Source organism: Paramacrobiotus metropolitanus, unplaced genomic scaffold (genome assembly GCF_019649055.1).
Source record: "Paramacrobiotus metropolitanus isolate TYO unplaced genomic scaffold, Prichtersi_v1.0 Parri_scaffold0000094, whole genome shotgun sequence".
NCBI classification, from domain to species: domain Eukaryota; kingdom Metazoa; phylum Tardigrada; class Eutardigrada; order Parachela; family Macrobiotidae; genus Paramacrobiotus; species Paramacrobiotus metropolitanus.
Window position 1 is genome coordinate 133,235 of NW_026570314.1, and position 14,521 is coordinate 147,755.

The window sequence follows — 14,521 nt, forward strand, 5'->3', positions numbered from 1 at the left end:
CGTAGTTAGCGACCGCTGTTCGCCCGTGGGGGATACAGTATATATTTTTGTTTGTAGCCGTTCACTTAATTTCATAAACTTAAGCAATTTGTACGAAATGTTTCTGTGAAATAACAATAATCTTGTATGAATGTTACCAGCTTTATAAACCAGGTCTTATAAATTACAGTGAGTCATGTCTACGCGCATACACTTTGCGACATGGGTAGAGAAGGAAGATGTGTACTTTGATTTACACATCGGATGCTATTTACAAACAATGGCTCATTCTGGAATTTTTCAGTCATTTTGAAAATTTCTGAGATATCATCGGCAAATGGTAACTAAGTACCAAAGCTAATTGACTGCGTTGCCGAAAGCGAAAACTCCAATCCGCAAACGAAGAGGGGAGGCTGCACATGATTTAAGTAAAAGCAGTGCACGATACAAGAAGAATTATGAGTGGACACATGACAATAAAGGTACCGCGTAATAAACGTAACGTAGGTAGTTACTGTAGAACTGTAAATGCGAATACGACAAATTGCAGACGTTATAGTAATTGCAACGGACCATAATTGTTTTGGTTTCTCCATTCTCTTACAGCAAAAGCTGCAGAAGGAATACAACTGAGCAACCACCACCAACACCTGCTCAAATTAGATCAATACAAAACGTTAAGAAACGCTTATAGCGCAGCGATTTCTAATGACATTTTACGACCAACCACAAGGTAATCAGTTCACAAAAAAATTAACGCTACAAAACTCGTCCTTAAGTGAAAAACACATACATCAGCCGGGAATCGCCAGCCAACCTGAGCGTGCAACTGAATACTTCAAGTGGTATTATTTTCTGGTCCATATCCATAAGACGCTCCTTGAAACACTGCATTATCCAGCTGCACCAGGAAGATCTGCGGTCAGGTGAACTTGCAGTTTCAAGGAGAAGTCAGCAGGATTGACGTAGCCTTTCGCCGGATCAAGTAAGTCCTGAAAGTACGAGCTCCTGTAAACCCATGTTTAACCAAGGATTTCCCGCACAAAACCCTCACCTTCATAGAGGCGAATCTCGAAGTTCCTGCCCACGGCTTCTTCTTGTCGAACACAGATTTCTCAAACTCTGCAAAATTACAGTATACCATTGCGATGTTCCTAGCCAACAGTTGCTTCAGGTTACCGTAAGCAGACATACGTTTATTAATTGCTGTAGTTCCCGTTTTCCAGGGTAGCAGGCGAAATTCTGTTGTAACCTGATACTTCCAAGAATCACATTCTGGATCACCAGAACACTCTAGGTAAAAGCCCAGAGTAGCGGATCCACTATCCGTCCTCTTGACCACCTCGATGTTCCTGTAAAATCGACGGTTGACTGAGACGTGGACGTTCTGCAGTTCTGCTTCTCCCATGTGCCGATGTTATTCTTACCACAGCAGCTTCCTGACTGAAATGGGATCACTGCATTTGCTTGCCTCACTGAGTTCCCTCAAATCCGGAATCGTATAATTAATGACGCCCTGAGAACGCACATCTGAAAATAATAGTTTAAAAAGGCTTAAATAAATTTCCGAAACGAAGTAGCCCTGACTTTGTCGTGATTCCGTAGGGAATGGCAGATCTGGTTTGATGACGGCGTGTTTGTACTGGCAGATGTCCCATGCTTCCGATTGCAGCAACAAACCAGTCTGAATAAAGACAGCATTTCACCCATTACATTTTACTCCTGAAATGCTTACAGTACTTCTTTTACACTTTCTGCAAGGTAAAGCGAAGCGAAGACCTGGTTATATCGCCCCTTTTCAGTGGCATTTAGCCTTACGAAAGGTACAAGTACGTTAAAAAGCTTGTGCGAAGAGCGTACCTGCACGGGTCCATCCAGCAGTTGAGTGTCAGTCAAAAGCGGGAAGCGAATCAGGTACAACGCCCGGCCCACTATTTCGCGGCGATTGGCGGGGGAAACACCCACGTTTTTCGACTTGCACATGTTTGCAGTCCACCTGAGAAGAAACGTTTGGAATGATCACAGATACATTTTTAAGGGAGAAGAAAGGTGTTTGCCGAAACTAGGTTGATAAATGGTATAGATATAGCCAACAAAGACTTTCGTGGCACTAGAAGAGGACTGCTGGCATGCATTTACTTCTCAACCGCCGAATAAATTTTGTCTTCGTTGGCGGTCAGCATATCCCGCTGGAGGATGATGCGCAGCGCCTCGTATCCAATTGCACAAAACTGATCCAGCTTCCACACAATTTCCACTGATTCATCAATCAGGCACAAACACTTCTCCAGGATACTTGGCGCAACACTTGCGTACAGAACCGCCTGCACAAAAAAAAAGCAGTTAAAATCGGTTGTGGGCAGCCTATGGTTAACACTGGAGAAAACTCACACTATCCAGCATATCCAGACAGTTCTGGATTTTCAGCTCCTTCAGGGCAAACTCAACGCAGATGGCGACCAGCAATGGTAAGTCATACTTGTCCGCGCAGCCCAGTGTATGGAAGACGTTATCCTGTGACAAGTTCTTCACGGCATCGGTGTAGATGTAGCTGCAAAGGGTGCCATGTTGTCATTTGCGGTGTTCGCTGCACGGCTTCTAAGAAAACATGGTGAGCAGTACGGTGCAATAGACACACCTGAGCATATTAGCAAAGGCTTCGGGATGAATGTCCGGGACGTCGATGGGAGCTGAGCAAGTCTCTGGTACGCTGCCGTAGAACATGGTATCGAACACATCGCTGCGGATGCTCAGGATGAGTCTAGCACATGACAAAACGGACAATTCAGAAAAAATTTGTCAAGCAGATGGTTTTTACATTCTTGATGAGGGCGATATGCAATTTCAAGGGACTCACCTGTGAGCTAGGAAGGTCTTCACGTCGCCATAGTCCCGTCCCACAGCGAACTGGACATCGCTCAGTTCGGTACTGGTTAAGATGAGTTGCATGCCATCACTGATCTTCGCGATCCCGTCCCGATTTCCCGAATCCGAGGGTGATGCAGTCAAATTAAGCGACATGGCAACGTAGAATTTGTGAACGGGAATTATTAATCAAATTTTCAACAAGTCGAGCAAACGATATTATTAAGCAGATATTTCACCAGCCAGAATTAGAAAAATTTGCAGCGAATGGTCATCAACACCATGAGGCACTTCAGGATGGATCAACTCGATACCGAAGTGCAGTGGACGTCAGATTAATTTGATTTACGACGTACACGGTACACCTTAGCCGGTTTGCAGCTACAGCCGGTTTAATCAAGTTGTCGGCTCTCTTGGTTCTTTCGTTCACTTGCGCCAACCGACGAGTACTGGCAGTAGTATAAGTACTCGTCGTACTTATACTACCCTTCAGTATTTTCTGTGTTTGGGTTTGTATTTTTCTTCACATTTGTTAAAACTCTGGATGATGATATGATATACGTACTACTTGAAAGAGCTCTAGGCTACATTTTGGACTACTTGCATTTTCCTTACTCGGACCTGCTGAAGATTTGATTGTCGGTTCGCGTTCCATATTTTCAGTTGTCATGTCTCAGAATTTGACTGCCCCATCCCCAGATTCAGTGCATCTTAGCTAGCGGCGAAAGGAGTGATGTCCAGTTCGTGGTCGGAGGGGATTATGGTGCCGTGAAGGTCTTTCCAGCCCACAGGTAAGCCTTTATTGTCGTTCCAGTTTGCCCGCACCGTCCTTGTTCGTGAGTGATCAAGTCCATGGTCTCTGCTGATGGAATTCTTACTAACTGTCAGTGGTTCCATAACTTCCATGCAGGCTCATCGTGGGTGTCCGCAGCACAGTGTTCCATACAATGATGAATAAGCTGTTCCATGGAAAGACGCCAGGGAGCTGTACGGTTCGCATCGACATTCCGGACTTTTATCCAGAGGCCTTCGCTAATCTGCTCAGGTAGGTCTACAGTGCAACATTTGTGCATCGCTTGCAGCGAATAACGCCACAGTAAACTTTGCAGCTACATGTATATCGACGCTGTCAAGAATCTGTCAAGTCTTCCCGACTCTGCTGTGCGCTGACAAATATGGCCTGCCGTTATTGATTGCCATCTGCACCAACGTTATCCTTGATGTGATCAGTATCAACAATTGCCTGCATATGCTGGATGTTGTAAGGTTTCTTCGGATTATTTTGCTACAGATTTTCACAAGCTGTGTTATGCAGGCCATGCAGTACGCCAGTGTTGCGCCAAGCATCATGGAGAAGTGTTTATGCCTGGTTGACAAATCGTCAAAAACTGTTTGGGAATCAGAGCAGTTCTCCGCGATTGGTGAAGAAGCGCTACGCATCATTCTGCAACGGGATAGGCTGACCGCCGACGAAGACACGATTTGTTCGTCGGTTGATACCGACGAACCGATACCGAAAGTTGTATTCGCTGTTTCTGTAATTTTTAAGCCTCTTAACAGCTACCTTCTGGTAGATGGGCTGCCAGCATGTGCACGCGGCGGAACATGGACATTTCCTCTGCCAATCTTCGTCAAGTATTGGGCAAGATGTTGTTTCTAATTCGATTCCCGCTCATGACAGTTGCGCAACTCATGGATGGGCCCATTAAGGTATGGATATTGCATCGGTTTACGAACTATCTCCTTGTAAGGGTTATAGCTACTCTCCAGTGTCGGTTAAAATCAGGAATGACGGCTGCGACTTATCAACATGCGTAGGCAAAACACTCGATTTTCGCAGTGCAAAAGGATGCGATGAATAAATTACTGCGTTTTTATTAGAGCGGTTTATTGCTGCAATCCGAAGGATGGGATATCTACCGATACAAGCACGCCACCATCAAGCTGCAGCTGCCGTTCCCGACGGAGCCCCGCCATCGTTAGCGTTACTTAGGGCGTTCATTTATTCGATGAAAACCGCATTCACGTCACAAAGACTGTTTGATTTTTCCAGAGGCCCGCGCAGAGGGTGTCGTTAACTACACGGTTGCGGATGCCAGAGAGCTGTCGCTGAAGTATATGTGCAGTGACTGGACGACCATCGGAAAGCTTTCCTGGTGAGTGAGTTGCCGTAGCACATGCAGCTGATGAAACCATGTGTCTAAAGGTTGACTGCGCCACATATGCGTCGTTCTGCAGGGGCATTTTCGTCAGTAAGGAAACCGATGAAGAGCTTCCCGTATTAGGCTTCTACATGCAGTGTTCTGGCTATCCGAAATCGGTTTGGACGTGTCAGTTTAATGCGGAGCTGCGCCTGCTGCCGTGGAAAGCGGAAACTGCACCAATTTAAAACGTATGGTCGTTTAATGCGGCTGTTATAATTTCAGTTACCCCGTGATTTCTTCGCAACGGTAACTCTAAATTTTGTAGAGACATCGCACCTGTTCGACAAGACTATCCATTGCTGGGGATGTCTTACATTTATCTCTATGGAGGTGAGAGTTTAGCGCGGTGAAAGGCTTGGCAGGTTTATTAGTCACATAAGGCTGCCTTTCCAGAAATTACTGGATCCGATCAACGGCTACGTAAATCCGAAAGACTTCTCCTTCAGACTGCAAATTCACCTGACCATGGTCACCGCTGGAATTATATAGTTTAATGTGCCAAACGAATGAGTGACAGAAGGTATAACCTAGGAAAATTTTGCTTGCCTATTTTTTGTTCGGGTTGACTAGCGGGACAATGGTGAAGCGATTCTTTCGTTTTCACAGGATTATTGTACGCATTTTTATTTTGCAAATTTTAAGGCCGCAATGGGACCTGAAAGTCGTTGAATTAGCCTACTGGAATCCGTTGCCCTTGTAACTTAGGGTTAGTTTTCGTGGCTTTGTATTGATCTCTGTGCGCTAATTTACATGTACCAAATAAAGGGTGTTGTCTTTCTCACAAATCTGCTGGCTTGGTTATGATAACAGCGGTGCTTGTATAAAATGTTTGTCCTCCGGTTGATACTTACGGTTCTGATGCGCTCTCGACGGTTGAGATCCGATGGGGCGGCCTGGTTACAACGTTTATTTGTACAAATAGAAAATAATAAATAATAAGTAATAATAAATAAATAATAAATAATAATTGTATAAATAATAAGTTTGTTTGTTTATTTGCATTCTGCATTTTTGGTGACCAGTACTAGGTTTGTGGGCAATTTGAAATTTTTAATTTTCTCGAATGTCAGCGGCATGTGATTACTAAGCGCCACAGCCAATGAACTTCATTGCCGGAAGCGGAAGCCGAAAGGAGACCGCGGTAAACAAGGTGCTGTACCAAAACCGATAGAAAAAAACTGGTTCATCTGCCTATTTTAAGTCAATGCAGACGGAATTCTACGAACTCTTAAAAATTACCCAATCCACAAAAATTAGTTGTACAAAAATCGGTAATGAACGAAAAACACAGGCCTTCGCCGGGAATCGCCAGCCAACCAGAACTTTCAACCTGAATATTTGAGTTGCTAACATTTGTAGTCCATATTCGTAAAACACTCAGTGACCCATTGCACTAATTCGCTCCAGCAGGGACACTAGCCGTCAACTGAACTTGCAGCTTCAAGGAGAAGTCCTCAGGATTGACGTAGCCTTTCGCCGGATCCAGTAATTCCTGAAAACACAAGCTTTGGAAAGCCATATCCAACCAAGGATTCCCCGCACACAATCCTCACCTTCATAGAGGAGAATCTAGAAGTTCCCTAGCCCACGTTCTCCTTGCAGAACAGATATTCGTCCTCTGCAAAATTACACGATACCTTTGCAATGTTCTTAAGCAACAGATGCTAGAGGATGCCATACTTTTCTTAATTGCTGCAGTTCCCGTTTTCCAGGGCAGCAGGCGGAATTCTACTGTTACTTTACTTCCAAGAATCAGACTCTGAATCGCCCAAACATCCGAGGTAGAAACCCAGAGTCGGATATCCGTTTTTAGTGCTTTTGGCCACGCCGATGCGCCTGCAAAACGGCGAGTGTCTGGACGTTCAAAAATTTCTCTCTCTGTTATGCTATGCTTACCACAGCAGCTTCTTCACTGCAATGGGATCGCTGTACATGCTCTTCTCAGTGAGCTCCCTCAAATCCGGAATCGTAAAATTAACGAATCCCTCAGCGCGCACATCTGGAAATGACACATGTTAAAAAATGATTGAAACTCTCTTAACGAAGGAACATGCTGACTTTGACGTGGCTCCGTAGAAAATGGCAGCTCTGGTTTGCTGTCGGCGTATTTGTACTGGCAGATGTCCCATGCTTCCGATTGCAGCAGTAAACCAGTCTGAGTAAAGCATTTTACCCATTAGATTTCATCAACGAGATACTGTCAGCTTTTACAATTTCCGCTAACAATGTTCCCATCGGTCCTAACGATCAGCGCAAACCAAAGTCTGTTTTGGTCACCCCTTGTGACCTGAAGACTTACGGAAAATAAATCAGAAAGCCAGGTGAAGACCGTACCTGTACGGGTCCATCCAGCAGCTGAGTATCATCCAAGAGCGGAACCGAATCAGGTGCAACGCTTGGCCCAAAATCTCGCGTCGATTAGCGGAGGAGACGTCCACGTTTCTCACCTTGCACATGTCTGTAGCCCACCTGAGAAACAACGCTTCATATAATTGCGATCGCCGATACATTTCTATGATACAAGAAAGGCGCTGCCAAATCGGGTTGATAAAGGTCACAGACACAACGAGCTGAAGTTTTCGTGGAACGAAAAGAGAATTGACGGCTTGCATTTATGTACTTCTCAACCGACGAATAAATCGTGTCCTCACTCGCGGTCAGCGTATCCCGTTGGAGAATCATGCGGAGAGCTTCGAGTCCAATCGCACTGAACTGCTCCAGCTCCCACACTGTTTTAGGTGATTCATCAATTAGGCACAAACATTTCTCCAAGATACTTGGCGCAACACTTGCATAAAGAACCGCCTGCACAAAAAAATCAATTAAAATCGGTTGTAAGCAGCCTGTGGTTAACACGGGAGAAAACTCACACTATCCGGCATATCTAGACAGTTCGGGATTTTCAAATCCTTCAGGGCAAACTCAACGCACATGGCGATCAACAATGGCAAGTCGTACTTGTCCGCGCAGACTAGCGTTTGGAAGACGTTATCCTGGGAAAAGTTCTTCACGGCATCGGTGTAGATGTAGCTGCAAAGGGTGCTATGTTGTTATTTGCGATCTTCGCTGTACAGTATCTGGCAATACGCACTACGCAGTACGCAGCAATACGCAGAACGACAGACACACCTGAGCATGTTAGCGAACGCCTCGGGATGAATGTGGGGATGTCGATCGGGACTGACCAGTTCTGTGGTACGCTTCCGTAGAACATGGTGTCGAACACATCACTGCGGATACTCAGGATGAGTCTGTATCGACGATTGGATAGTTAGAAAAAATTAGTCAGTCGGAGGAGTTGCTAGAATCAAAGGGACACTGAGATTCGAATGGCAGCGGGGACTAACCTGTGCGCTGGAAAGATTTTCATGGTACCATGATCGTGTCCCATCGCGAACTGGACGTCGCTTAGCTGGGCGCTGGTTAAGATTAGGTACATGCCTTCACTGATATGCGCGATCTCGGTGCGATTTGCTGAATCCGAGGACGGCGCAATCGAATTCTGAGACATGACAACGGATTCGTGAAGGCGATTTCACAATCGAATTTTAGGTAAGTAAGACCCAAAAGTCAGAACCCAGACAGTGTAACCATGCAAGAAACCATATGAATCAGTTTACTATTTCACCAGCCAGAATATGAAAAATCCGAAGGAAATAGCTCTCACCGCTACATAGGTCATAAAAAATAAAAATGAAAGCTAACAGCTAACGAAGCAAACAGCGGACGCGAAGCGGGCGCCACATGCAGAGTGGAATTTAACCGATACGCTGTTATAGCCGGTGGCCCGGTGTAATACGTATATTCGCATCAACCGGGCGACGGTCATTCCGTTCCGCTGTTTTTTAAGCCTGAAGTTCAAGCTGCTTTAGGTGAAGGATTAAATTTCTGCCGGCTGTACACCACTTCAGTATTCCGTTAACTTCCATGCAATATAGCTTCGTACTGTGAATGCTAAAGCATAGTCATTTCCTTCGGATTTTCTAAATTCTGTGGTTCCTTAGCGGTTTATGCGACTTCCAGATGCAAGATCGATTACTTGCGTTCTGCCTGGTCCGAATTCCTGAATTTCCATTGTGAATTCACTTTGGCAAATTCTCTGTAGACATGTCTCTGAATTCCATTACACAGTCTCGCGATTCGGGGAGTCGTGCCGGGATCGCGAAGATCAGTGACGGTTTGCAGCGCATCCTAGCTAGCGGCGAAAGGAGCGATGTCCAGTTCACGGTGGGACGGCTTCATTGTGCAGAAAAGATTTTTCTCGCTCACAGGTGAATTCTCGCTGTTATGTCACTTTCTGGACTTGCCCTTCTTATCCGTGATTTCCAAGCTGGTTTCTTGGCGAGTATACTGATGTCTTGCAGACTCATCGTGGGTGTTCGTAGCGTTGTGCTCCAGGCAATGTTTGATAAGGTGTTCTATGGAACTATCCCGGGAAGCTACACAGCTCATATCGACGTGCCTGATGTGCATCCCGAGGCCTTCGCTAATATGCTCAGGTCTGTTTGTTTAGCACAATGTTTGATTATCGTTCTTTCCAGATTGACGCTAATGACAACGCAGCAAAATTTACAGCTACATCTACACCGATGCTGTGAAGAATCTCTCCCGGGAAAACGCTTTCCACACTCTGCGCTGCGCGAACAAGTATGGCTTGCCATTACTGGGAGCAATCTGCACCAACTTTATTCTGAATCAGATCAGTATCGACAGCTGTCTCGATCTGCTGGATATGGTAGGTTGGCTCGGCTTCGTTTCATTCCGCTACGGCAGATATGCGCAGTTTTACTTATGCAGGCAGTTCGAATCGGCGAAGGTGCACCAAGCGTCCTGGAGAAGTGCCTGCCTGATTGACAAATCTGCAAAAACGGTCTGGGAATCCGATCGGTTCTGTGAGATTGGAGAAGAGGCGCTACGCATCATTCTCGAACGGGATACGCTGACCGCCAGCGAAGACACGATTTATTCCGCGGTAGACAAGTAATTAAAGACCTCTTTTAGCAAGAAACCCCAGAATGCTGATAATTCCAAGTTTTATCAGCTGATTTTTGGCAGGTGGGCTACGCAAAGGTGCACACGGAAACACATGGACGCTTCCTCCACCAATCGGCGCCAAATATTGGGCCAAACCTTTTTTCTCATCCGATTCACGCTCTTGACTGACGTCCAGCTGATGAACGGACCCGTAAAGGTAAGAGTGCCTTGACATCGATTTATAATCCTTGTTTTACAAAACTGGGATTCGCATGACAAGAAGCGCCCTAGTCAGTCCTTGAATTCCGTCATTATTTTGGAGGCCGCTGAGACTAACAATGGTCAGACGGAGAGAGTTGCACGCGTTCGCTGAATTGATTTTGTCTGTTTAGAACGGTTTGTTGCTGCCATCGGAAGGATGGGACATCTACCGCTTTAAGCACGCAGCTATCAAACCGGAGCTGCCGTTCCCTACGGAATCCCGACAAAGTACCCGCGTAACAATGCTTTACGTTTTATCCCATTATCCGTCGACAGGAACGATGGTGTTGAACTTGCGTGGCGTTTCTAGAGCTACGCGCTGAAGGCATCGTGGACTATACCGTTGTGGATGTACGGAAGCTATGGAAACCTGTGTCCAGCGTCCCCGTTCGCGTTGGAAAGCTGCTTTGGTAAGTCGGTGCCGGTTGTCGTACACGAATCTAATAATGTTGTAAAACGGCATACAAATGTATCATTGTGTAGGAGTATTGTGGTGCATAAGGGAACGGATGAGGAGCTTCCTGTGCTGGGCTTCTACCTGTCGTGTTCTGACTATCCGAAATCCGACCGTTGGGCGTGTCGTGTTACCGCAGAACTTCGCCTGTTGCCGTGGTACGCGGAAGTTGCACCTATTAAGAGCAGTATGGGTTACCATAGGTTTACGATAATCTCCGGAAACTTGTGCTGTTATTTTCTCTTATGTACAAGTATGCTTTAAATTCCGTAGCGACAACCCATCTCTTTTGCAAGGAAGAAGACAGTTGGGGATATTCGGATTTTATATTTATGGAGGTGAAGTATTTTGTGCGTTTGAAAGTCTAAAATGTGTCGGTACAGCCTTGATGTCGGTTTGTTTCAGGATTTACTGGATCCGGCAAACGGCTACGTCGATCCAAGGGACTTCTCCGTGAAACTGCAAGTTCACCTGACCGCTTATCTTCCGGCTGAACTGGCATGAATGTAACGTGCAATTGAATGGTTGACGAAAAGTGAATTTTAAAGACAATGCGTAGCGCTTTAGCGGTTGTTGGATTTGGTCATTCTGTTTCGCTGGTAGGCAGTTTATTTTGTACAGATTCGGTTTTTGTAGATTGATCACTTTTGTAAATTATCTCGTTGGTTGTCTTCGCATTTACGGTTCAGTGACTGTGTTATCATATCGATGTCTTATGAAGGCGGACGTATGTAAAATCAAACGACCTTTCTAATAAATCTGTTGGATTTGGTTCAGCTGGAAAGGTAGAACTAAAGAGTATGCATTGTTTAAATTTAGCTTTCCTTTGATTTGCTACAGCAAAGCCTGTTACCGTGCGCCATGATCTTCTTCTTTCGTCTGTTCACGTTTTATCGTGGGTAACCGGAAATGGAATTAGCAGAGACTTCCGGTGTAAGTCAGCTGGTATGTGTTTCTTGCTGAGTGCTGACAGTGTAAGATATCGTGCGACCTTGCATGGAAGACGCCCAAACGGTAGTAACCGCAGCTGCCAATCCATGGGGTCCAGTGTGTAGTATATTACAATGGGTGAAGCGGAAAAGTAAAATGAACTCTCGATGTTATAAAGTGTAGCTTTTTCGGTTGCTCTTAGTGGTCTTCTTTTAATGACACATGAGTAATTGTAAATTGATCATCAGAACAACGGGATATTTAATGCCGAGGAAATGCACCTGATGTAAAGTATAGAAATATTTGAATGCCACAAAAGTTTACTGTGGTGGGCCCTCCGTCAGCGGCGCATTAAACAGCACGAAAAGTCGTGGAGTAAAAGGTGGTTAGCTGCCACGTAGACGTAGTTACTAGTTAGCACGTAGGCACTCACACATTTACAGCAATACCAGGTTATTAGACAGTAAACATGCAGCGCAGAAAGAACATCAGTACTGAAAAATACGGTTTATTTGCTCTGCAAACAGAATGTTGTTGTTCTGTAGATCGACATTAAGTTGTTGTCGGCTTTAAAGATGTATTTGAGCAAGATCTGGGCTGCGCTGTAATCATTATCACGGCCCAATGCGAACAATGTAATTAAACATCGCTTGTTATTTCACTGACTATTCAGGCATTCTCACGGTCAGGAACATTCGATAACCTACTGGAATTCTTGTGTCAAGCATCGCTTGCTATTCTGCAAGACATGACTGCAGACACACATAAAGTGTTCGTGGAACCAGTGGTCAACACCGTAGCCCTGTGTACCCTTAATTCCGCCAGTCCAGTCATCTGTATTCGACGACGTTGATGTTTTCACATATGCCGTAACGTGGACTTTGCCTGATATGGTGACTTTATCACAGCCCATCAGGGAGATTCATAACAAAAGCAAAAAATGGTTTATCGCCAATCGAAATCTGCACAAATCGCATGCAGAACGTTTGGTTGGACACAAAAGTCCAACGAAAAGTTGTCGCGCAACCGTTGTAAGCAATGGAATATACAAATGTGGCGTAGTGCTGTGGTACTGATGTCACGAGAATGTGTTGTCCTTTAGTGACCTCTGCGTGTCGTCTATCTAGCATGACCACTGCGGTTGCAGTGTGCCATTGTTGTTCTGTAGCATAACCACAATCAGTTGGTTGTTTGTGCCTTGAGTGGTGGTTCGTAATAAATGTATTATGCTGCCACCTTAAGTCGAGATAACAAAGTTGTAGTTAACGTTACTAGAGCTTGTACGTCTGCACAAATCACAATGCATAATAATCATCGCAATGTAAATGCAGATCGTTGTGCGATAATCTTGCATCCATCGCTACGGCTCATACAACCCCAGAGACTTATCAGAGAAACACCCAAATTTTGAAATGCTGTATCTAGTTTACCTCAACGTGTCGATAAACATAAGGTTCAACTACAAACGGGCTAATTTAACGAGTAACCAGCTCCAAATAAATTAACAAAAAAAGAACTGTCACACACACTCTCTGGAAACGGAAGCATTACACCGCTACCTTTTCTATAAGGTTATCTCTGCTTTATAAATTTCTTATAAGTTAATACGATTTTCGTTGGCCTGCAGATTGTAACTTCGTAAAACCCTATGCTGCCTCAATTTACAGTTATTCACTTCTTGAAGAAATTAGTAGAGACGGAAGTCAGTTCTGTATTTGCAGTCTTAAGGAAAAGTCACTGGGACTGATATATCCCTTTGCCGAATCCAGTAGTTCCTGAAAAATACAGTTATGTGAGTGAGTGCTGGGCACCCAAGTGTTTTCCTGTACAAAACCCTTACCTTCATGGAAATAAATTTAGTATGTCCCCAAATAACATTCTCTGGGTTAAAGAAAACGCATATCTCTGCAAAATTAAGATGCTGTATATACTTTAAGAATGAAACGATGGGTTATCGGAACACTAATGTATCCTTTTCTTTTGTTTTCATGTTGAAACTTGGTCTGGCAACCAAGTTTAGAAAATCCACAATTATCTCCATGTGTTTGGTACCGCGAACGTCAAAGATGGTTTTAAGGAATTCGCTCCAGATGCTATCAACCATTTCTGCATCCAGTTTTCCGATGAGAATTTTGTTGATCGTAGCTGGACTTCTCTTCTCGTTTATTATACCGCGCCTAATATCGAACTATGAATTGCCGAGATGGCACATGATCGCCTCCTCAGATATTTCCTCATCCTTTTCTAGCATTGCAATACCGGTAAGAAAAGGATCAACCACCGCAGCGGGGTATTCTTGAAATTCACCGTCGGTGATCTGGTATCCGTACCGATCATTTTCGTGTGTCAGCGGCTCTCGGACGACATTGACCTAACAAAATAATTTATCAATGGTTTTCTGAATCTGAGCTGCGGTGACCTCATGAAGTACAGCGGTGGTAGCCGTAGCACGGCTAAGAGCCAACACAAAATGGTACTGTTTCTTTAAACCGTAGTACGGCTAAGTGACGGCTTTACAACGAAAAGCAAACAAAACGTGCTCTGAATACGTGGCACGGTCAGATAATAAACAGCAAAAAATAAATCCACAGACTGATGTAAACTGCACCGCACTGTGCACAACGGTACATTGTAAAGAGCTTTTTACAAGACGTAAAATTATAAAATAGAAGTGAAAACGTATGCGAATTTTCATGGGAGGCGTTTTCTTTTCTTCAGGCAAATGTTTCTCCCTTTTCAGCTTTTGCTGTTCCAGCTCTTTTGCTGTTCCAGCTCCCACGATATGGTCTAAAGGGCGCAGCCTCACGCCCTCCAGCAAGGGTGGATCTGGCTTCCGCGCTTCAAATTCAACAGG

General features: G+C 44.8%; 4 protein-coding genes and 1 long non-coding RNA gene across 5 annotated transcripts; 3 read left to right on the forward strand and 2 right to left on the reverse strand.

Moving 5' to 3' along the window:
* Positions 1–746: 746 nt before the first annotated feature.
* Positions 747–3,000, reverse strand: LOC129596707 (BTB/POZ domain-containing protein 6-like). The gene is made up of 10 exons (XM_055494054.1): positions 2,837–3,000; positions 2,618–2,740; positions 2,371–2,530; positions 2,119–2,303; positions 1,840–1,975; positions 1,567–1,663; positions 1,407–1,509; positions 1,174–1,331; positions 1,034–1,101; positions 747–971 (listed from the first exon to the last, which is right to left on the reverse strand). Exons 1-10 carry the CDS (start codon positions 2,998–3,000, stop codon positions 873–875), a joined length of 1,293 nt encoding a protein of 430 aa, XP_055350029.1. The 3' UTR covers positions 747–872.
* Positions 3,001–3,511: 511 nt separating this feature from the next.
* Positions 3,512–5,233, forward strand: LOC129596708 (BTB/POZ domain-containing protein 1-like). The gene is made up of 8 exons (XM_055494055.1): positions 3,512–3,635; positions 3,755–3,889; positions 3,954–4,105; positions 4,160–4,363; positions 4,405–4,554; positions 4,726–4,822; positions 4,898–5,000; positions 5,083–5,233. Exons 2-8 carry the CDS (start codon positions 3,811–3,813, stop codon positions 5,231–5,233), a joined length of 936 nt encoding a protein of 311 aa, XP_055350030.1. The 5' UTR covers positions 3,512–3,635; positions 3,755–3,810.
* A 1,554-nt stretch (positions 5,234–6,787) lies between these two features.
* LOC129596709 (BTB/POZ domain-containing protein 1-like) lies at positions 6,788–8,559 on the reverse strand. The gene is made up of 8 exons (XM_055494056.1): positions 8,396–8,559; positions 8,234–8,299; positions 7,919–8,078; positions 7,669–7,853; positions 7,496–7,517; positions 7,107–7,203; positions 6,945–7,047; positions 6,788–6,884 (listed from the first exon to the last, which is right to left on the reverse strand). Exons 1-8 carry the CDS (start codon positions 8,557–8,559, stop codon positions 6,788–6,790), a joined length of 894 nt encoding a protein of 297 aa, XP_055350031.1.
* A 948-nt stretch (positions 8,560–9,507) lies between these two features.
* Positions 9,508–9,955, forward strand: LOC129596766 (uncharacterized). The gene is made up of 3 exons (XM_055494116.1): positions 9,508–9,547; positions 9,624–9,783; positions 9,846–9,955. Exons 1-3 carry the CDS (start codon positions 9,540–9,542, stop codon positions 9,900–9,902), a joined length of 225 nt encoding a protein of 74 aa, XP_055350091.1. The 5' UTR covers positions 9,508–9,539; the 3' UTR covers positions 9,903–9,955.
* Positions 9,956–10,856: 901 nt separating this feature from the next.
* On the forward strand, positions 10,857–11,253 carry LOC129596673 (uncharacterized). Its single transcript, XR_008691463.1, has 3 exons — positions 10,857–10,924; positions 11,011–11,075; positions 11,143–11,253. It is a non-coding gene; the product is annotated as an uncharacterized LOC129596673 (long non-coding RNA).
* The last annotated feature ends 3,268 nt before the right edge of the window (positions 11,254–14,521 follow it).